Below are 23,659 nucleotides of genomic sequence, written 5' to 3' on the forward strand. Positions count from 1 at the left end.
AGATTAAATTAATATTTTATTTGATTAAAAATATAATTAATTGCATAATACATTTATGCTTCAAGCCCTCAAATTTAATATTATTTTATTCTACTTGAGATATGAGATAAATTAATTTAATAATTATAATTTCAAAAAGATAATTCTGAAATAACTATTTACGTAAACCAAACAACCCTAATGTTTTAAGAATTGTGTTTTTTTTTTCAGTATGAATTCTGTTCATAGATAAATAAATTGGATGCAATGCAACTATATATATACTCTCCATTATGCTAAAATCGAAGGAAAACAACATTGACATTATAAAATTCATGACTGCAATTTGATAAAGACGTGAAAGCAAAAGCCGATGGTGTTATAAATTGAGTTAAATTGAAATATTTTATGCAATTTATTATTTTCGATAGTTAATATTACCATTTTAGTACAAAATATATTCATAGACTAATTAATATTCATAATCTAATTAGAGGAATAAAAAATGCACATTTAATTATTAATTGTTATCTCTTACTCTCTCCGTTCCTATTTATATGTCATCCTAACTAAAAATTGATGATCCTTAATATTTGTCATTTCACAAAATCATAAATGACAATATTCTTTCTATTTTATCCTGAGAGTTATTAAACTTGAAAGTATGAATTTGACCAACACAAGAAAACTAAATGATTAATTTATGTTCATTGGTCAATTTAATTAACCAAAATTAATCAATTTATGTTCATTTATTGAAACTTGATTTCAAAAGAATACTAAATAAGGGTACAATTATAAACTTATATATTTTTTTAAGAGACGTAAAATCTAAAATAATAATATATAAATGGTAACGGACGGAGTATCTCACCAATCAGCGATTCCATTAAAGAGAGGAAGAATATTTGGCACGGCGTACCTAAAAGGCTATTTTTATAAGCCACACACAATTATTTTCTCTTTCTCCCTCTCCACGTAATTAATTCTCGTGAGGTATGGATCATAATTTGAATTTTCATTGTGTATGATCCATAAAAAAAAGAATCTTTTTATTTTCTTATAAATCATTCTCAATACTCAAAATTAAAGATTTTGAACAATGGTTAATTGGACAATCACGTTCATCCCACCATATTTTGAATGTTCATGTTATTGAAGTTAAATTATATATACCATTTTTATTATTAAGGGAATTTTTTGGTAGAGTTATACACATATTAGTAATGTAGGATTAGTTATGAGTGATTTATATTTTATTTTAAGCATGAATTATTTATTCATATAGTAATTATACTTGCATTAATTTTCAACCTTCTATCATACATAAAATAATACATAAATTTCTTCATCACTTAAACATATATTAATTATGCAGATTTCTTAATCGTCAACCAAATCCCATATATATAGAGAGAATAACTTATTTCCTATTTACAAACCAAACGTCATATAAGGACCTATTTGGGCGAGCTTATAAAAAGCAATTTATAAGTTAAAAACTTAAAAGTCATAAGTCATTTGAATTTTGATTTATTTTAAAATTATTTTAGCCTAAAAAAAGTATTTTATAACTTTTTCAAATACCTCGAAATTTTAAGAAGTGCTTAAAAGTAAAAAAAAAACACTTAAAAATAAGTTGATTAAAATATGGGCATAAAATATATACTCCCTCCGTTTCACAAAGAATGACCTCCTTTCCTTTTTAGTCAGTTTCAAAAAGAATGACCTCTTTCCTTTTTTGGTAACATTTTACTTTTTGCTTTCCACGTGACATGTTTAAGACCACAAGATTAAGAACAATTTTGTACATTTGACATAACTTTAATCTAGGACCACAAGATTCAAAAGTCTTCTTTATTTACTTAAACTCCGTGCCAAGTCAAACCAGATCATTCTTTATGAAATGGAGGGAGTACTATTTCTTACCAAATAATGATGTGTTAGATTGATAAATATTCCTTCATTCTTAATAATAAAAATTTGAATTCAAGTACTGTAAATATAAAATCATTTTTAGTTGGAAGTGTTTTATCTTCCAAGTTAGAGTTTTTTTTTGTATAAATTTAAATTAATCGAACTTTAAAAAAATAATCAAACCTCAAAAAAAAAACAAAAATAATAATTATAGACCACCTTTTCTCATTTATGATTGTTTTTTCTCTTTCCCCTATACCTACGAAATGGGCCAATTGGGCACTCCCATAAGATCCCGGCTCTACCATATCAATTATCTCATTCATTGTATCCATCCATTTATTAATGTCTTCCTTCTCTCTTTCATTACCTTTTCATTCACCCAAGTGCCAACACACATTTATTGCAAAACTCCAAATCTACCTTTTTCCATTCTTATGTTCAACTTACCTTCTTGCCCTTCATTTTGTTTAATTTTCTTTTGAGACGGAAAGTAGAATGTACATTGATCTTATTACTCCTATTTTAAGAACGTAAAAATATTTTTTGAGATGACAGTTGATTCGAGTGTATTAAGTCCAAATAAAAGAAGAAGAACATGTTGGAGAAAGCATTACAGTTCATAAAAAAATAGTGTAACGTTTACAAGAAAGAAGGAAAATAGAATTATAATCAAAATATAAGTCTCTTTCTATTTTGATGATCTTAATATCAACAAGACTATACGTTAAAAGATATTTTAATATATTTACATATTTTTAATTTAATATCATGAGATTTCATTTTATTTTATTTTTACTTTCTTGAAGAAAGTTATCTACTTGCCTTCTCATTTTACATTGTTGGACAGAGTTAGGCAAGCTGTGTGACTTATTTTATTTATTATTATACATAAAAAAAACGAAGAGTTTAGTTTAATAAATTTTGTTGACTTCTCATTCCGTGAAGTCCTTTTTTAAAAAAATAAATTAAACTAAAACAGTTAGATTTACGTCTCTGTTAATATTTATTGGCTTAATTAATAACAATTTGAAATGTGACAATAAAAGCCAAAGAAGAAATTAGGGAACCTAACCTTACGTATCTATTTGTTCCTCTAACTTCATTAATATATCACATCTCTCCCCAATTTTTGGGAATCTATAAAATGAAAAACTATAGTCCATAATTTCACACTAATTACATCATTAATGATAGTAGGGGTACGCATAAGATCAATTTGTAAATCTTGAATTAATGGTTTGTGTTGTGGATTATTGAACTTAAATTCAACTTGGTTATAATTGTTCTCAAAGTTAAGATCGGAGGTGTCTTTTTCTGTGTTTCTTTACCTTGTTATACTTTAACGATCTACAATGAATTTTTTAAAACTTACACTCTTATTAGATGTCAGTCTAATATAAGTCAATTTGACATTGAATTGGTAATTTGAAATAATTGAGTATAGTAAAAGCAATTATGTTTGTTATTCTACCTATGCTTTAATGCCTATATCAAAGCAAAATTGGACTGATTCTTCAATCTTCATTTTAGTTTTTCCATTTCGATCTAAATTTGAATAATTATCTCTACATAGATCGACACTAGAATTGATTAAAAGCTTTATGGACAAAAGTGAAATGGAATAAAACTTTAAGGACAAAATAACAAATTTCTAAATATTCTCAAAAAACATAAATGTTTGGTATGGAGGAATTCTTTTTCCAAAAAATATTTTTCAATTTTCTAAAGATTTGATTGGTCCAAAATATTTTTTAAAAATATTTTCTTTAAGAAAATAAATTCCTTGAAATGAGAAAAATGACTTCCTTAATCAAATATATATAAAAAATAAATTAAATAAACAACACTATAAAATTATTATCTCTTCTCCATATCCTAACTTCCACCACACCAAAACCCTCATTTTTCATCACATCCTCTTTCATAGTATTTTATTAAATAATTTATAATATATATATATATATATCGAACATTAGGAAATAAGTAAGGTATAACACACCTAGGTAGAAAATTCCACATGCAATACTAATGGAAACTTCTTTAATTAGAAGAAAAAAGGAAAGGATAAATTGGGTAATTTGCATACATTTCTATCTCCTATCCAACTTTTGCCTTTTATATCTCATCCTTTTTTTTTCTCTCTCTTTTTTGTTGTGGTTGTAGATATACTTTCCCTTGAATGACAACATAACTTTTTGACCATTAAAGTAAATGATGTAAACTCCAAACATTTTGGTTAAAAAATAAAAGCATATAATATATAAATATATTTATTAATTTAGCTTCAATTGATTGTATAAATAAATATTTAATTTTTTAAAAAAATAAATAAATAGCAATGTATTTTATATAACGTGCTATGTGATAAATTTAAATGATATCTTATATGTATTATAGCATATAAAATATATGCGTGTCTATTTATTCAATTTTCGGACGGTCTTCAACTTTCGCTTTGCTATTTTAAGGCCAGTATTGTACCTCACACAGGGCTTGCATTTTTCCTCTCAAATGAACAACTCAGCCACCATCACTGTCGCAGCCGCAGATACAGCAGCCGGAGCTGCTGTAAAACGCCGGAAAAAACTTCATCAACATCATCAGTATGAGTCATTGATTCCTGGACTTCCTGATGATATAGCTCAGATTTGTCTTTCTCATGTTCAACCTTCAACTCTTTACTCCGTTTGTCAATCATGGCGTCGGCTTGTTTATTCTCCTTCGTTTCCCCCCTTTTTATCCATATATTCTCTACTGAAGCCATCTAAATCTGAGGAGAACTCAGTTCAGTTCGCGAATTTCGATCCGATTTCAGCAAAATGGAATTTACTTCCTCCGCCTCCACTTAATCCACCTCTCCGTCTCCTTCTCCGTCACCGTTCGTTCATCTCCCGACACCTTCCGATTCAATCGGTAAGCGTTTCCGGCAATTTTATACTCCTCGCCGCGACGACTGACCCTTTGCTCCCGGCCTTATCTCGTCCTCTTGTTTTCAACCCGCTCACTTGTAAATGGACCTCCGGTCCCCGGTTCGAAACTCCGAGACGATGGTGCGTCGCCGGCGCGTCGCAGGGCGTGGTGTTTGTTGCGAGTGGGATTGGGTCAAGCTATAACCCAGAGGTAGCTCGATCAGTTGAAAAGTGGGACCTGAAAAGTAACTGCACAAAGTACAGCTGTAACCATCACGATAGAAACAAGGTCTGGAAATGGGAGAAAATGAGTGGTCTCAAGGATGGGAAGTTCAGTAGGGAAGCGATTGAAGCAGTAGGCTGGAGAGGGAAGCTCTGTATGGTAAACGTGAAAGGCGATGCGGCGAAAGAAGGAATAATCTACGACGTCGGAAGTGACACGTGGCAGGAGATGCCGGAGGGGATGTTGGTTGGATGGAGAGGTCCGGTGGCGGCGATGGTGGAGGAAGTTATTTATACGGTGGATGAATCGAAAGGAGCATTGAGAAAGTATGATCCAGGAAGTGATAGTTGGATTATGATTTTGGAAAATGAGATGCTTAAAGGCGCACAGCATATGGCTGCTGCCGGCGGTAGAGTTTGCGTGGTTTGTGGCGGCGGTGATGGGATAGCGGTGGTGGATGTGACGGCTGAGCCGCCGAGTTTGGTGGTGGTGGAAACTCCGGTGGGGTTTCAGGTTTTGGACGTACATATTTTGCCAAGGATGAATCAATTGGATTCTTAATCAAAAGATGAATATTGAATAATAGTGTATTATTTCCAATTTTTTAGTAATATTGTTTAGGTATATTTGGGATTATATATTTTTTGTAACGTTTTCACTTTATCATACTTTCTCACACGTTAAGGAGTCTATAGTGTTTCTGAATAATTCAAGTTCTTGGATACGTTCTGTAATTCGTCGCACACAATATTGTCTGCAAATAACATACACCAAAAATATCATTCTGCATTTTATATTGTCATTTTTTTGCCCATTTATAATCAAGAGTAAACGAGCATGATCGAAATATTGATGTGAAATCGTAATATCATTAAAAAAAAAATTTTGTATCTTGTATATATGTTGTCACTCTAGTAATTGCTTCTTCGTATATACAAATGGTATTATAAGTGATTTTGCTTACTCTCCAATTTGGAGTTGAGCGTATAGACATCATGAATGACAAAATCTTTTTCTCTTTTTCCTATTTTTGCCTACCGTTTTAATTGGTAGGGGTTTCGTTTTAAAAACTAACAAGTCAGAATTCACCGACTAGAGTTATAGTGGAGTGATACGTATTCTTTTATCCTTAACCAAATGTCTCGAGATTAAATCTCTTGTATACGGAGTCTTCTTTGTTAGAAGCATTTTATCCACTTTTCCGCACGAATCTGAATTTAATCGAATTCTAATATGAATATCGCAAATGAGAAACGAAAAAAAAATCGGAATTTGACTGTGGGCCAAAGCCCAAATATAACCCACCGAATTTTGACTTATTATTTGGCATCTTATTGTTCGATGGGAAACCAAAATCTAGGTCCATTTTGTATATTCAATTTTCAAATTAACAATAAATATATATTACACCCTTTTACTTTCTAGAGTCCTCAAAAGGGCAAAAGTCATTAAAAGTACTTTGTTGATCGACCTTTTCGATGGACGATTAAAAGTCAACGAAATCATGTTAACTTTTTACATTTATTCCACTATAATATTCCAAACAATTACGTAAATATGTACTCCCTCCGTCCCTATTTACTTGTCCATATTTCCTCTTTTAGATGTTCCTATTTACTTGTCCATTTTGACAAATCAAGAAAGGACAAAAAAATTTTTCCTATTATACCCTCATTTAAACTTCTTGAAAATTTAAACTTCCCCCAACATTGATTAGTTATCTTGAATAAATTTATTTTGGAATCATAATTAATAAGGGCAAAATTGTAGCTTCACTATGTTAATCATTGTTGCCTTAATATGTGTGTCATTTCTAAAGTGGACAACTAAATAAGAACGGAGGGAGTATATGTCAATATCAAATTTTGTCGGAATATATTATCCTAACTGAAATGTTCAAGACACATACAAAGGTAGAAGTATGGAGGAAGACATAGGCAAAACTAGAATTTCAATTTTACGGACTTTGATTTTTAAATAATAATTTTAAGTGATAATATTTGTACATATTTAATATATTTATTAACATATATACATTGTTTAAATAAAATCTACTGGTTCAGACGAACATGCATGTGGGCTACTAGCTTGTCCCTCGAGACACAAACAAACAACAATGATTTATCTACTGTATTTTTACAAAGTGTGATCCGAAAAAAGTAAGATATACGATTACAGAGATTCTATCTTTACCTTTATGTTGTAGAAATATTGTTTTTGATAGACCTCCCGCTCAAAAGAAAAGAGGAATTCAAAGCATGATTAAGGAAATAAGAGACCAGAAAAGATACATAAAGACATTAGAGCAATAAATAATACTGAATGACAAAAGAAAATATGTGATTTCTAAATATGATTATGTATAAAGAGGGGAGACTAGCCCTGTGCCTCTCCCACATGAAATACAACAACTCTCGATTATCGACTCACCTTCTATCAAAATTCCCGACCTCCATGCTTTCTCTTTAGGGATCATGTCTTTAATATGCTTAAGTTGTGTGATGTCATATCTAATTATCTTTCTCAGTTATTCTTTGGCTTACCTCTACCCCTCCTAACTTCTATAATAGCCAAACTTTTATACTTCCTGACGAGCACGTCCACACACCTCCTATTCACATGTCCAAACCATCTCAACCTCGTTTCTCTCATCTTACAGAGGTCACTCTCATCTTGTTATGTGGATCTTTATTTCTCTAATCTTATCTGTTTTAATATCTCCACACATCCATTTAAGCATCTCTATCTATGATATATTCATCTTTTGAACGTAATCATTCTTGACTGACCAACAATTTGTCCCATATTACTGTATGACCACACATCCATCTCAATATTCGTATTTTTGACATATTCATTATGAATATGTTGGATCTTAAAGGTGCAACATTCACTCAAACATAATAATACCGATCTTAATATTAATCATTTTGTAGAACTTGTGTTTAATTTAAGTATATATCCTCCTTTATATAACATATTCCTAGCAATTTTTCATTTCAGCCATCTAACTTTGGTTATATATTTGAGTAACAACTTTGCTTATCATACTTTCTCTTGGAATATGGAACATAGATACATCAAATATTGCATAACATACACCACAATCACGTCGAATCTCATGTTAATTAACCTCTATCATGTTTTTCTTGTGTTTGTGATTTAAGAATTGGTCAGGTTCTAGTGACCGGGCGCAATGTTTGAAGTTTGAATGTTGACCATGTTAAGCAATATTTATCGATAATTCCTCTAATTAATTCATCGCTAAATAGTTTCTAGTCGCTAATTCATTGCCGAATGAAATAACAAACTCCCTCTATTTCAATTTATGTGACACTTTCGTTTTTCGAGAGTCAAACAGTTTAAGTTTGATTGGGAATTTGCGTATGAAATCTTCAATTTTTTTGAAAATGAAATTTATATATTTGTAAACTACGTAAAAAGTACTATAAGTCACAATAATTGATAATTTAAAATGTTTAAAAGATCTATGAAAATTTTACGATCAAAGATAAACTTGTTTGAATCTCGAAATCTGAAAAGTGCCAAATAAAATGAGACGGAGGGAGTAAGATTTTTGTTTTTTTAGTTACAGAACTTTGTCCCTTGTTAATTCCTTATTTTCTCGTAGAGTACTGTTGCAATTTGAATATACTTCATAAATTATAAATGTTATTATTTTTATTTAATGAATGATTCCATCGATACTCTTAAGCTCTTATCTTTCAATATCCATTTGGATAAAAAAAGTATTTTCAAACGAAAAATGTGAAAGAGTTTGGTCAATAATAGAATAATAATCTTTTATTTTTATTGACCGAAAATATATATATTTTTTCTGCGTAGAGTGAGTTTCTTCCTCGTGCAACTTGTTTAATAAATATGAAAATGAAAAGAAGTGTGGATTATAAGTGATTTTTTCTTCCTCTCTAATTTGGAGTTGCGAGTACAATTATCATGAATGTCAAAATCTTCTTCTTTTCCTATTTTGCCTACCGTATTTCGTTGCTCATTGGGTGTCTATATTCGCATTGAAATTCAATTATTTTAAATTTACGTTGTGTAAGGCTTCATTTAAGAGGAAACGCTCCCTACCAAGAACCTTTTAATACATAGAGTTCGAATTCGAGACCTTTGGTTAAGAAAGAAGCAGCCTCATCTACTATACAAAATAATTAATTATTGATTATAAATATATTTGGTGCAAAAATTCGCCAAAAAAGCGACGGACTAAGAGATGCCGTCCGTCGCCTTTTGTAAAATAATTTAAAAAATATATTTTTTTTATTTAAAAGCGACGGACAGTGTGGCAATTGGCGTCAGTTTCCGTGCTTTTTAACAGTTTTTTAGTAGTGTCTGATTGTACCGTTAGTTTTAATTGGTAGGGGTTTAGTTTTAAAACGTACTCCCTTCGTTCCAATTAGTTGTCACTTTCCTTTTTACCTACATATTAAGAAATTATAAATAAGAAAATAATTTTATTAATTCACACCTTAAAAAAACTTCTTAGAAATTTTACAAACTAATGTGAACAGTTCTAAAAAAATTAGTTGCAAGGATGATATATGAAAACTCTAACTAATAATTTATTGAGTTAGTAAGATGTTCAAGAAATAACTATTTTTAGTAAGATGATTAGCTAATATAGAACGAAGGGAGTAATAAGTCGGCTGTGGGCCAAACATAACCACAAAATTATGACTTATTATTTGGAAGCTTATGGTTTGAAGGAAAATTCGATGGGAAGCCAAAATTAAAGTCCAATTGTATACACTCAATTTTCAAATTAATAACAATCAATATACACACTTATTTTACTTTCTAGAGTTCTCAAAAGGGCAAAAGTCGTTAAAATAGGAAAAAAACAAACTTCGTTGATCGTTGATTTAAAGTCAACGAAATCACTACGTAAAAATATTTAGCTAATACTAAATTTAGTAGAAAATCCTAACTGAAATGTTCAGTAGACACTCATGCATATATAGAAGTAGAAGTATGGAGGGAGACGCAAACAAACAACAACAATTTATTCTTTGCTTTTTCGCAAAATGAGGTACGAAGAAGAGAGTGAAATGTACGTGGATTTTACACTTAATTTTATGATATGAAGAGGTTGTTTTCGATAGATCCATCACTAAAAAAGAAAGAGTCGAGAGAAATATTTTTATTTAGAGAAAAGATTTATAAATACCCCTCTTCAACTTTTGGGTCTAAAAATACCCTTAAGGCTCCAACATAAAAAATAAATAAAAGAAATCACTTGACAAAAGTTTATATTTTTATATCATAATATAACACCAATTATGTTGTGTAATTTCAAGGAACTTATATTGGTAGAGACATAAATTTATTTCATAACCACAAATTATAAGGACATAAACTTCACTTTCAAAATGTCATGTTTTATGAAATTTATAATCCACAAGTTATGCCTTACAAGACATAGTTATGTTCCTACAAAACCTTAAGGCATAACTTAGAGCCTGTTTGGATCAGATTATTTTAAGTGTTTTCAAGCCAAAATAGCTTTAACGCATTTTTAGAGTGTTTGGATAAATTTTAAAAAAATGCTTATAAGCAGTTGGTTTTAAGACAAAAAAAAAAACCAAAAAAAACCAAAAATCATAAATTATAAATTCTAGCTTATGATTATAGGTCAAAAGCAATAATATGCCCATTCAAACAAATTCTAATTATTACTTCTAAACTTAATACCTTGCAAATTAAATACTACACAACTTCTGTCAGAAAAGATAAAAGTTTTCCAAGCTTACACCTAACGAAATTAGGTCATAGCTAATGGTACTTTAACGAAAGAACAAACATCAAAGACTGTTATATTGGATAGCAAAAATGAAAGACCACCCGAAAATAGAAACAATTCGCACAAAAACTTGAAAATATCCCTACTATTTACCATGCTTATATCCAAGATGGGCTGGGCTAGCTGTATTGGGCGTGGTAGACTTTTTGAGCCCATTATACAAAACCCGAATAATGAACCCATTTAGCAGGGCATGTTATCCCAATTCATTACAATTTCTCCATATCTTTCCCCTTTAAACCCTAAATAAACCCAGCTCAAATTCTTGTTCATCCAGGTTGAATTTCGTAGCATCTGATTTTGAATTGTATCTCAAGTAAGGTAAAACACTCAATTTGTGCGTGAATTTTTGTATTTTTCATGTTCGTGCTAGTGTTTAATTTGATGTGTAGTTGTAAATTGAAATGGAATAGAATTGTTACATATTGAAGTTTTCGTACAATTCTGAAATGTTGAAATTCCCGTTGAAAAATTGTTTTTCGGATATGAATTTGAGAATTAGTCAAATTTAATATCGAAGATCGAAAAATAGACTTTTTGGAGCAGAGTATTATTGTTGTAATTGAAGTGGTTGTGCCCTTATTTTGTTTCGTTTACTAATTGTCATGATAAACTTTCAGCTGAACTTTGAAGTGAGGGCTGTTGTGGTTCTACATATGCTTGAAAATACATGGCTGAGAGACATTCTGTTGATCAACAGCAAACTCCTGAATCACAAATGCAATCTCCTGCTTCAAGGGATGACATGATTGCGTGTGTTATGGCATTAGAGGCTGCTTTGCTTCCCTGTTTGCCTGCACGAGAGCTACAGGCGATAGACCGTTCAGCTCATCCTTATCATCAGAGTGAGTAAATTTTGGCTCATTATATAACCTGTCTTTTGCTTGAACAAGTAAAATTATATCTGGAGTCTTGTATCTACTGATAATCGTTGAAGGATGAGATTAGTAGTAATGCATCAGTCAGAAGAATGCAGCGTAGCATAATTGTTACTCCTACGTATGCTTACTTTTGCTTGGCTGTCAAAATTACTTTGGATCCTCTGCTTTGAGCTTGAGTACTATTAGAAAATTTAGCTATTTGATGCTATAAAATTATCTGGGAATATTTTGCTTTTAAGTTGAGCTCTTGCTCCATTATCCATTTCAATACCGGTAAAGCCCTACTAGCACTGATCCAATGAAGCTTTTGTCTTGTTGGAGTTGGCTTTATGACCATGATACTGGGTCTTTGAATATTGCAATTTTCCTAAGCTTCTTAGTCAATCAATCAATCAGTCAACTATCCTTTAATCTCAAACTAGTTTGGACTTTGGGTTGGCTGTATGAGTACAGAGCATTCCATGTCTAATACGATCTACTCGGTCCATAACATTCCAATTGTCAGTTATTTCTCTTAAAAGACAACTTAAGATTTTAAAACTAGATGCTTTTTTTATTCCACGCCTACCTCTACACTAATATACTAATCTCCTACAAAACTAAATAATCTTTGCAAACACAATACCTAATAAAAGTGTTATAGTAACAACTAAATCCTTAATCCCAGCTTTTAGCAATAATGGCTCTTAGTTACCTTTGTAATTTACCTGAGTCTACACTCTATTACTCATTTCTAGAGTTTCATCATATGTCCTGTAGAAATGGTGACACTTTCAGGTTCTGATGATGGTTCCCTAACACCCTAACACCTATGCAGGAATAAAGTTTGGATTTTTCCCTTTTCAATTTAGGCTTGTGTTTGTTTCACTTTTTCCATTTTATTTTATTTGTTGTGCTAATTCATGCTTGTTCAAGTGTAGTAATTTTCATCTTTTTCCTTCTTTTTTTTCTGAATGAGTTGCAATTTTTTTGTTTCACAGTTGATGTTGAGAGGCATGCGAGAGATTTCATGGAAGCAGCTAAAAAGCTTCAACTTTATTTGATTGGCTTGCAACGCGAGGACCTACCGTCCAAGCCAGATATGCTTAGAAAGGTAAGTTAGGGTAACAAGAAACTAAAATAATAGAAAAGAATTTTTTTTGATGATATGAGTTCTTAGAGAACTACTAGTGTTTCCCATGAATTTTGGCATTGTTAACTGAGTGTTGTGGATTCCAATTAATATGAACAGGAGATTGCAAAAATGGAAGAAGAGTTGAAAACAAAAACTGAGCTTATAAGTAAGCAGGAAAGACTGATCCAAGAATGGAGGAAGGAGTTGAACGATCAATTAGACAAACACAACATGGAGTTGGAAAGGGTGTAAACCTACTGCGGAGCTTATAAGTAATTTGAAACAAAAACTTAGCTTATTGTTTTCTCTGCTCTCATCCTGTATTTGAAGGTGGTAGAAGGCAACAAGCTCGCTACAGAGATGACTTGTTGCTACAACAACAACAAACCCAGTGTAATCCCACAAGTGGAACGAGATGACTTCTTGTTAGTGTGTTTAAATGACAGGTTGAGGTAGAATGAGCATAGTTTGTTGACACAAGGCGGATAATTCAGAAGACATATAACTCATTGTTAATGTAGCTCACTGCGTATTATTTTCTCAACTGCGATGCCAATTTCCATACATCTTATTTATAGATGGAGAGTACATTGTTGAGCTTTATGTATGCCTAGCATGTTAGAAGAATTTCAGTTTTACTGAGAACTTCATCTTCATGATGTTTCTGCATTTTAAGGTTTTTCCTGCGCGCTGAACTCATTGATTGCACTATGGAATTTCTATCTTCTATCTATTTTGTTGTTTGGAAGTTAAAAGGTCTGGATCCTTCACCACATTCTCTCCCTTGGTTCTTAGATTGTAAGTATATCTTCCCTTTGCTGTTCAACCAACACTAATACCTTGAGTTGATCGTGTCATGCGCAACGTACATCAATGATAGCTTATTAATGTCAATTGATTTAGACTCCTTCCTTCTTCTCAACTAAGAAAAAGATCGAGAGGGGCCCGAAAGCCCCAAAGAATGCAAGCTGAATTTGATTCACTCTCTATTGTCTCTTAAATAAATAAAGCTCACCCTGGGCCAAGTCTTTCCCTTGACCATAAGACTTTCCAATGAGTAGCTAGGGTAGGACTTATTTTGATTCACTTGCTATGGCATTCGTAGCATCAATTCCTTGCATCCCTAAAGTGATAACTTCTCTAATTTGTTGCATCCCTTGTGATCAAGTTACCCTTAACTTGAAATCAAGTTCTTATTCTAGTTTATATCAACACGTTGGTTGAAAATAATACAACTGGACAATTAATTAATAGTAATACAAGAGTTCTACACCTAACCACTACTAAGACTCATAATCATGAAAAAAGTTTTCTTCAATTCACAACTTGTACAATGCTCTTGAACAGTATGTCAAAACTCTACAAAAGCTTTTGCTCGTTCACAAACACCTAGTAAACTCAAACTCTTCTTCACCTTGTATTCAGTCGATCCAAAATACTTTGCCCATCATCAAAACTTCTAAAGGCCCTACACACATTTGCAAATTAGATTATAGGAATATCCACTTAATTTACTTTTTTATTTCATTTTTGAATTCAACATCCACTAGTGGAGCTAATACTTTTTTACTTTTTTTCTTAAAACTTTTTCGTAATCCAAGGCATCTCGAATTGAAGGAGAAACATGTGCCTAATGGTATATTATAAAGTCTACTTGCTTTCTTTAATAAGACTTTTAATCTTTTCAGAAATCGCACCTTTTTATTATATATTAAATAGTACTCCCTCCGTCCACTTTTATTTGTCATGTTGCGTTTTTCGAAAGTCAATTTGACTAATTTTTTAAGTTAAATTAGATTATGTTAATTCGATATTTTTTTTAAAAAATTAGATATTCAAAAACTATACAAAAAGTACTATAAGTTGCAATTTTTTGCATATCAATATGATGAAAATATACATCGTAAAATTTGGTCAAAGTTCTTATTGTTTAACTCTAAAAAAGAAAATCATGACAATTAATTGTGGACGGAGGGAGTAGTAATTGTTTTGATGTATTATTATCGACTGGCTAGTGGTGCAATTATTTATTCAATATATATTCCATTAGTAGCTGCTATCTAATACATAACAATTATAAGTCCACTTGCTTTCTTTAATAATAAAATATTATTGTCAGAAATCTCACCTTTCCTTGAAATACTTAATTCATTCGTCCTAATTTATTTGAGTTAGTTTAATTTGACACAAAATTTAAGAAAAAAAAAGTGACTTTTGAAATTTATGATTTAAAATAAACTATAGATATTTGTGTAACTGTAAATCATTTTTGAAAGACAAAATAGATATTTTAAAAATTAAATTCTTACTAAATATAAAAATGTATCATTTTTTTTAAACTGACTAAAAATAAAATTAAATCATATAAATTGTGATGGAGAAATCTTTATTACAGTAATTGTTTTTATCTGCTTATTATTGACTTGTGGTGTAATCATTCAATATATATTCCATTTGTAGCTGTTATTTACTAGTACTATATATTATAAGTCTTTTTGCTTTCTGTAATAATATAATAATTCTAGTCAGAAATCGCACCTTTTCTTTATATAAAATAATATAGTGGGGTAAATATATTCAATACTATATGTTATTATTGTGTATGCTACATTATTTTAAGGTTACTAGTCCTTTCTAAATCCACATGCTATTGTTCCTAATCTTGTTCCCTATTTTTTATTAAAAGTTAGGAATCTCATATAAAAAATATGTGAATTATTCCAAGACCAACATATCATTCCAAAACTGAATACACTAACTAGGAAAAGTAATTGTTATAGGTAAAATTCATCGAATTATATTAAATATTTCCTCTGTCTCTAATTACTTGTCCACTTTTAAATTGACACAGTTATTAAGAAATCAATAATTAACATAGTGAATTTATCATTTACCCCTATTAATTATGAAGTGGATGAATTAAAAACTTAATATTTTCAAGAAGTTCTACCTTTTTCAAAATAATTAATTGTAGGTAAAAAAAATTGTCCTTTCTTGATTTGTCAAAATGAACAACTAATTAGGGACAACTACAAAAGAAAATGTGGACAAGTAATAATATGTGAATTATCCCAAGACCAATATATTATGCACTTGTAACATTCATTTTTAAAGCATTCTCAAAACTATCCAAAATGACTAAACAACACATTTACCATTTTGTATGAGATAAAACAAAGTGATTTTAAATTTTCAATAACAAAAGTAAATGGTTCTATGTGATAATAAATCGCTTTTATTCAAGGAAATTGGATTCATTCGTCTCAAACATGAAAATTAAAAGCAAACAAACAGACAAACCAATAAACAAAAACAGAATCGTAACAGATCATATCATTCAACTCATGTAATCTCAGCAGATTCACTCCACACTAATTAACAATCCGCAAGCTTGATCTCCACACCTCCAATGGAAATATCACCTTTCTTTGGTACCAGAGTCACCGCAATAGTCTCGTCATCTTCCAAACCAATGTCCTCCAACAGTTCTGTTATCGCCAGCCGGAGAGTAGCAGTTGCAGTATGATTAGTATCCCCAACTCTGTGTACATGTGGTAAGCTAGTATAGCTCCCCGCGAACTCTGCCTTATCAAGCTCATTCGCATTCACATTATTATCCACGTTCAGAAACACATCGAACCTTATGTAATCTCTGTTATCATACTTTATTTCATTGAACGTTAGCATCTCCTCTTGTGCATTTTTCTCCTGTTGAGTCCTTGACGAAGCAGGCCTATTGATGGAAAACGAAATTGCTTTATCGAGTTTAGCCAATGGGAATACCTGGCTTACGGGAGGAATTGAACTTGTATTCACTTTTTTCCCAGCTGAAGCCTTTGTTTTTGGCTTGAAGTTACGCCATGGGGTAGGCATTGGTTCGTAATCATATCCCATCTTCTTCGTATCCAAACAGTCTCTGACTTTCACTTTGAAGGGATTTCCACTTTCATCATAGAAAAAGAACTCGGAGTTCAACCAATCTTTGTTTTGGATATCTGTTCGTTTACCTCCAATTGCTTTCCATTCGTTCCACATCCGATCCACATTGCTGTGATGGCAATAGAAAACCGGGTCTAAACCAGCTGAGTAGAAATGACCCATGTCCTCACCGTTTGATGTTTTACCATCAGGCAAAATGGAACCTCGTCTTGTACCAGCCCAAATGTGTACAGGACTGTGAGGGATGACTTCAACAGTTCCCGGTGATTCAACGTCACTCCCGAGAGTGTAAGGTCCACCAAAGAACATAAGAGGACATGGAGAATTAGTTACCAATTGACGGTACATTAGCGTTAAGTTATTAGTCATCAACTGTAGTTGAGTTGTTTGAACTTGATCCCCAAAAGAACCGAGATCTATAATGGTTCCATTATGGATTTGTTCACCACGCCTTTCGTCATAAAGGGCAGTCCCTGGAATATCGAACATGGGAGGGAAACGCATGCCCTTTGGATGATCCCAATTCCAATATGGTAAAGCGAAAGTTGGATCATTGATGAGTGATCCCAAGATTCTTTCGTAGAAGTATAAGTACCATCTATGGAACGGGAAGAAAAGCCATGAGTTATGAACTTGTAACACTTTGCCTTCAATAGCATAAGCACCGTTACAATAAGCACAGTGTATATTAGCTTGTTGCTTAAACCCAATAGGATTTGCAGGTTGTGTCTTATCAAGATCTTTCATTCGACTAATCGCCAGATTGTACTTGGCAATATAGGCCTCATCAAGAGCATGAGCAGGGGGACGAATACGGAGCTTAGTCATAGAAGGGAACTTGTAATATGGAACTTTCTTCATATCTTTAGGCGTGGGAGCGCAACATCTGTATGGCACCTCCGTAGTTGCATTAATCTTTGCATTATTACAAGATGAGAGATCAGGAGGTGGAGCTGGAGTAGCGGATGCAGCTAATGGTATAGCATTAGCAACACCATATAGACCTCCTAAACCAAGAAGAACATTTCTTCGATCAACAGAATTCGTTTCAACGTTTTGGTTTTGGTCACCGTTATTATTGGTAACCTTGCATGAAACTTTGAACGTTTTGTTACGTTTTCCATGGAGGAAAAGTTGAGAGGGCTTAGGAGTGGAAGATAAAGAAGTGGAGGAAGAAGTAAAAGGAGTTTTGAGAGTGGTACTACTACTATTACACAAACTTGCCATTGCTAGTTTTTGGATGAAGATTCATAGGGCTATACATTGCCTTATATAATGTGTTGGAGCCAAATAAAATATTATTCCATTTCAAACATGATTAGAGGTAGCTCGATCTCATATCGAACAATTCAGGATGTGGTAGGTGAGGAAATTTTTTAACAATATATATACTATATCATTTTAGTTTTATTCATGCGAGATTCATAAGCATTGGTAATTTCAAAACAGAATCATCATTAATACATCAAATCAAACCGTTGATAGGAAATAGTCTTAGCATTATTAATTCCATCATTTTTAACGCATCTTATTCAGTACTATATTTATACATTTTATCAAAACGACTCCAAACTCACCTAACAACTCTTTTCCACTCCAAAAGCACTATTTCTCTTAGGGGAGATAAGAAAAGAGGTGGTTTTAGTCATGACACAGATCTCAAAATTAGCTTTATATTTCGTGTTTTCTATGCAATTTATTCTTTTGTCAAAAGTCATTTTATGAAATTATCATGTTTCTTTTTGGTGCTTGGTTAAATTCCGTCTAGATCTTACCCTCTTCTTTTAAAAAATAATACAAGCTTTTTTTTTAGTCGGTTTAAAACAATGACTTTTTTTTTTTGCTATATTTTAACTTCAACTTTCTACGCAACATATTTAAGATAACAAGACTAAATGACATTTTGGTATATTTAAGGTCACGAAATAGAAAATTCTTCTTTCTTTACTTAAACTCCGTACAAAATCAAATCAGGTCATTATTCTTTAAATATTTTGACTAAATTACAAATTATTGACAAGTAGATGAGAAATTCATAGATAAAATGTACCCCAATTGGAGCAATTTTAAAAGCTCACTTAATATATTTGGGACGCGGTAGGAGGGAAATTAAGAATAATAAGTGTGGGGAATTTTTAATAATTTTTTTTACTTGGGAAGATCTGTAATAGACGAATCAAATATAAGTAGTGTACTACTTTTTTAAACAGAAAGATAATTTTGATATAATATTATATTATATTGATGTACATCTTTTGGAGTACACACTTGCACACGACCTTTTAGTATTCAAATTATAAATAAGGAGACAACTTGGATTCTATTTTTACTCAAATATTTTTTAATATTATGAAATTGTTATCGAAAATAGGAAGAATTTTACCTATGTTCTTATTTTTACTCTATCATTGTTCAACACCATTAAAACAAATAACATGAAAAAATCTTTAAAGCAATCAGTGTGGATCTAAAGTTTATTTACGAGTTTATGGGAATCAATAATTTTTGCTTATACTTGGTATTTATTTTTTAAAAATTAAAAATTATAAACATTTAATTGTAAACTTGATAATATTATTGCTATTATGAATCATCTTGGCTCAGGAAGCAATCACTACATTTTATACTATAGTAACTTCTTTCGAATGAATGTGATTTTTCAATTTTTTTTTTTATAGAATAACTAATTAGTACAAAAATATCATCCTTTTACGCTTCAAAAATATTCCTCCTTCTATTTTTTGGTCAAAAAATACTCTCAAACCAAATTGAATTGAATTAAATTCTTTAACTAATGAGTTAATTCTTATATTTGTTATAAAAGACAATTTTTTATTTATTCAAATTCTTAATATTAGCTCATCTCAAAATATTTAAAATATATAAGTTTAGCGAATAAAATAAAATTTTTATTTTATAAAAATGAAGAATGAAATTCTTAAATTCTTATTATTAAAATAACACAATAAAATTCTATAAATAAATAAAAGCCAAAAAAAAAAAAAAAAGACTAGACAAGATGACATTCTCATCTCCAATCCAAAAAGCAAAATTTCATGAAAAAAAGGAATTGTACACCTAAAAGACAAACCTTTGGAGCCTCGTGACCAATGGAAACGACAAAACATTTTTTTTTGTAATTAACCCAACTTTGAATGTAAACATCCTTCATCCTAAAATAAAAAAATTAAACCTCTAACTCTTTTTTCCCATCTCAAATAAATTCAAATATAAAATTCAAAGCGATTTCAAAAATATTTTCAACCTGTAATGAGTGCAGAAAGATGTGGAAAAGTTGAAGGAAAATCAGTATCGAAAGAAAAAATTTAAAGGTTAAGTTTTAAGAATATTATTGCGTTAATTTAATAATAATAATAATAATAATAATAATAATAAGAAGAATTTCATTCTTTATTTTTACATAATAAATACTTGNTTAGTCGGGTTTGAATCGATGATCATCGTAATCAATTTCTTTTCCAAACATAATTGTAACTGATTTATTCTTGAATAACAACTTCAATGAAATCAAGCAACAAAGCTGATTTCAACATGAAAAAACAGAACAAGAAAATAAAAACAGAGCATCATCCATCAAAGTGTAATCTCAGCAGATTAAATAGAGAATAATTAACAATCTGCAAGACTGATCGTCGCACCTTCAATGGAGATACCTTCACCACCTCTCTTTGGCACCAGAGTCACCGCAATAGTATCTTCATCTTCCAAACCAATATCCTCCAACAGTTCCGTTATTGCCAGATCTAAATCAGCAGTCCCGATATGATCAGTATCACCAGCTCTATGAACATGTGGCAAACTAGTATAACTCCCCGCAAACTCCACCTTGTCAAGCTCATTCGCATTCACATTATTGTCCACGTTCAGGAACACATCGAACCTTATGTACCCTCTGTTATCATATCTTATCTTACTGAATGTCAACTTCTCCTCTTGTGCATTTTTCTCTTGTTGAGTCCTTGAAGAAGTCGGCCTATTGATGGAAAACGAAATTGCTTTGTCGAGTTTAGCCAATGGGAATACATTGCTAGCTGGCGGAAGTGAAGTTGTATTCACTTTTCCAGCTGAAGCCTTTGTTAAGGGCTTGAAGTTACGCCATGGTGTGGCCATTGGTTTGTAATCATAACCCATCTTCTTCGTGTCCAAACAGTCTCGAACTTTCACACGGTAAGGGTTTTCATTTTCATCGTAGAAAAAGAACTCGGAGTTCAACCAATCTTTATGTGTGATATCCGTTCTTTTCCCTCCTGTCGCTTTCCATTCGCTCCACATCCGATCCACATTGCTGTGATGGCAAAAGAAAACCGGGTCCAAAGCAGCTGAGTAAAAATGACCCATATTCTCACCGTTTGATATTGCACCATTGGGCAAAGTTGAACCGCTCACTGTACCAGACCAGATGTGGACAGGACCGTGAGGGATGATTTCTATAGTTCCCGGGAGTTCAGTGTTAACCCCGAGATCATAAGGCCCGCCAAAGAACATCCGAGGACATGGAGCATTAGTTACCATTTGACGGTACATTAGTGTTAAATTATTGCTCATCAACTGGAGTTGAGTTGTTTCGACTTCATTGCCGAAAAAACCAAGATCGATTACTGCTCCATTTCGGTGACTTTGGTCACGTGTTACATCGAAAAGGGAAGTCCCTTCACGATCATACATGGCAGGAAAACGCATACCCTTTGGATGGTCCCAATTCCAATATGGTAAAGCGAAAGTTGGATCATCAATGAGTTTTCCCACGATTCTCTCGTAGAAGTACAAGTACCATCTATGGAACGGGAAGAAAAGCCAAGAATTATGAACTTGTAACTCTTTGCCACCAATTCTATAAGCACCGTTACAATAAGCACAATGTATATTAGCTTGTTGCTTAAAACCAATAGGGTTTAAAGGTTGTGTCTTTTCAAGATCTCTCATTCGACTAATCGCCAGATTGTACTTGGCAATATACTCCTCATTAGCTTCATGAGCAGGCTGACGAACACGGAGCTTAGTCATAGAAGGGAACTTGTAATACGGAACTTTCTCCATATCATCAGGCTTAGGCGCGCAACAACTGTACGGCACCACCTGTTTTTCGTTAATCCTGGCTATACTACAAGACGAGAGATCAGGAGGTGGAGTTGGAGCAGCGGATGCAGCTAATGGTATAGCATTAGCAACACCATAAAGACCACCTAAGCCAAGAAGAACATTTCTTCGATCAACAGAATTTGTTTCAACGTTTTGGTTTTGGTCACCGTTATTATTGGTAACCTTGCATGAAACTTTGAACATTTGGTTACGTTTTCCATGGAGGAAAAGTTGAGAGGGCTTAGGAGTGGAAGATAAAGAAGTGGAGGAAGAAGTAAAAGGAGTTTTGAGAGATGTACTACTACTATTGCACAAGCTTGCCATTATTGCTAGCTTTTGAATGAAAATTCATTGGGCTATACCTTGCCTTATATAATATGTAAAACAATATAATTATTCAATTTTAGAGGCGGCTTCCATATCAATTATTCCAGGAAGCGGTAGGTGGGGAATTTTGTATAGCAGCCATACAATTATTAAGTTTTTGTTCTTAGAAACTCTGTAGTAAACAGAAAAATAACTTCTGTCTGGATAATTAATCTCTTTAGGGGTCGGTTGATAGATGTAAATGCATGTATTAGTTATACACTATATTTCGTATTAAGAACATATAATTAATACTTCCTTTGTCCCTAATTACTTGTCCACTTTTTCTTTTATAGTTGTCCCTAATTACTTGTCCATTTTGACAAATCAAGAAAGGACAAATTCTTTTTACCTATTATACCCTCAATTAAATGACTAATTATTTTGAAAAATGTAGAACTTTTCAGCCACTTCATAATTAATAGGAGTAAAATGGTAAATTCACTATATCAATAATTGCTTTAATTTCTTAATAGGTGTGTCAATTCAAAAGTTGACAAGTAATTAGAGACAAAGAGAGTACATGGCAAACTATAGTATTAGCATTTAGCAATACATTGATCATTGATAATGCATGGATAAGCATGATCGTCGAAACATAATTGTCCTTAATAAATCAAATCAAACAGAAGATAGGAAATAGTCTCAGGTAACTAATCTCAGTATTACTAGTAAATATATTTTATTCATTATTATTCATTTACACTCTAGCCAAAGAATAAGATATTTTATAAAGTTACTATGTTTTTTTTACGAATCAGAGCAACAAAGATATCATGTTTCTTCTTGAGCTTTTTTTTTCTTTCATTTATGCTGTTGACTAAGAACTCCAGTCCAGATATTATATTTTTTTTGTCATCATTTTGACTAGATTACAAATTATCAATAGGTAGATCATAAATTAATAGATAGAATATACCCCAATTGGAGCCAATTTATTAGAGGCTCATTTAATATATGTGTGACTCGGTAGGTGCATGGGAGATTAAGAGTAATAATTGTGAGGAAAATTTTAAAACTGGAGTTTTTAATTTTATTAGGAGATCTATAGTAGACGTCTAGACGAGTCAAAGAGTAGTAGTACTTTTCTAGACAGAAAGATAAATTTGATAAGTAATGTTGAGCACGAGCGAAGCCAGAATTTTAACATGGACTTTATAACACGATTTTAAAGGGTTAATAACTGAATTCTTGACCTAAATTTGTACATATTTTATAAAAAAAATTACTATACAAATATATTATTTAAGCAAACATTATTGAATTTGACAAAATTTGTAATCAGACTTCTAGCTCCGCCCATGATATTATGTTATATTAATGTAGATCTTTTGGTATACACTAGCAAACAATATTCTTTTGAAAAAAGTGTTTTCGTCGTGATGTCCATGTGGTTTCCCATTA

General features: G+C 31.8%; 3 protein-coding genes across 3 annotated transcripts; 2 read left to right on the plus strand and 1 right to left on the minus strand.

Annotated features, from left to right (window-relative positions):
* The first annotated feature begins 4,410 nt into the window (after positions 1 to 4,410).
* Positions 4,411 to 5,715, plus strand: LOC125843275 (F-box/kelch-repeat protein SKIP25-like). Its single transcript, XM_049522498.1, has one exon. The coding sequence runs from the start codon at positions 4,411 to 4,413 to the stop codon at positions 5,590 to 5,592; it is 1,182 nt and encodes a 393-aa protein (XP_049378455.1). The 3' UTR covers positions 5,593 to 5,715.
* A 5,355-nt stretch (positions 5,716 to 11,070) lies between these two features.
* On the plus strand, positions 11,071 to 13,474 carry LOC125843277 (mediator of RNA polymerase II transcription subunit 28). The gene is made up of 4 exons (XM_049522499.1): positions 11,071 to 11,176; positions 11,476 to 11,700; positions 12,717 to 12,829; positions 12,968 to 13,474. Exons 2-4 carry the CDS (start codon positions 11,526 to 11,528, stop codon positions 13,100 to 13,102), a joined length of 423 nt encoding a protein of 140 aa, XP_049378456.1. The 5' UTR covers positions 11,071 to 11,176; positions 11,476 to 11,525; the 3' UTR covers positions 13,103 to 13,474.
* Positions 13,475 to 16,138: 2,664 nt separating this feature from the next.
* Positions 16,139 to 22,251, minus strand: LOC125843271 (polyphenol oxidase D, chloroplastic-like). Its single transcript, XM_049522494.1, has 2 exons — positions 20,636 to 22,251; positions 16,139 to 16,435 (listed from the first exon to the last, which is right to left on the minus strand). The coding sequence occupies exons 1-2, from the start codon at positions 22,211 to 22,213 to the stop codon at positions 16,226 to 16,228; spliced, it is 1,788 nt and encodes a 595-aa protein (XP_049378451.1). The 5' UTR covers positions 22,214 to 22,251; the 3' UTR covers positions 16,139 to 16,225.
* Between the last annotated feature and the right edge of the window lie 1,408 nt (positions 22,252 to 23,659).

Source organism: Solanum stenotomum, chromosome 10 (genome assembly GCF_019186545.1).
Source record: "Solanum stenotomum isolate F172 chromosome 10, ASM1918654v1, whole genome shotgun sequence".
Classification (NCBI taxonomy): Eukaryota; Viridiplantae; Streptophyta; class Magnoliopsida; order Solanales; family Solanaceae; genus Solanum; species Solanum stenotomum.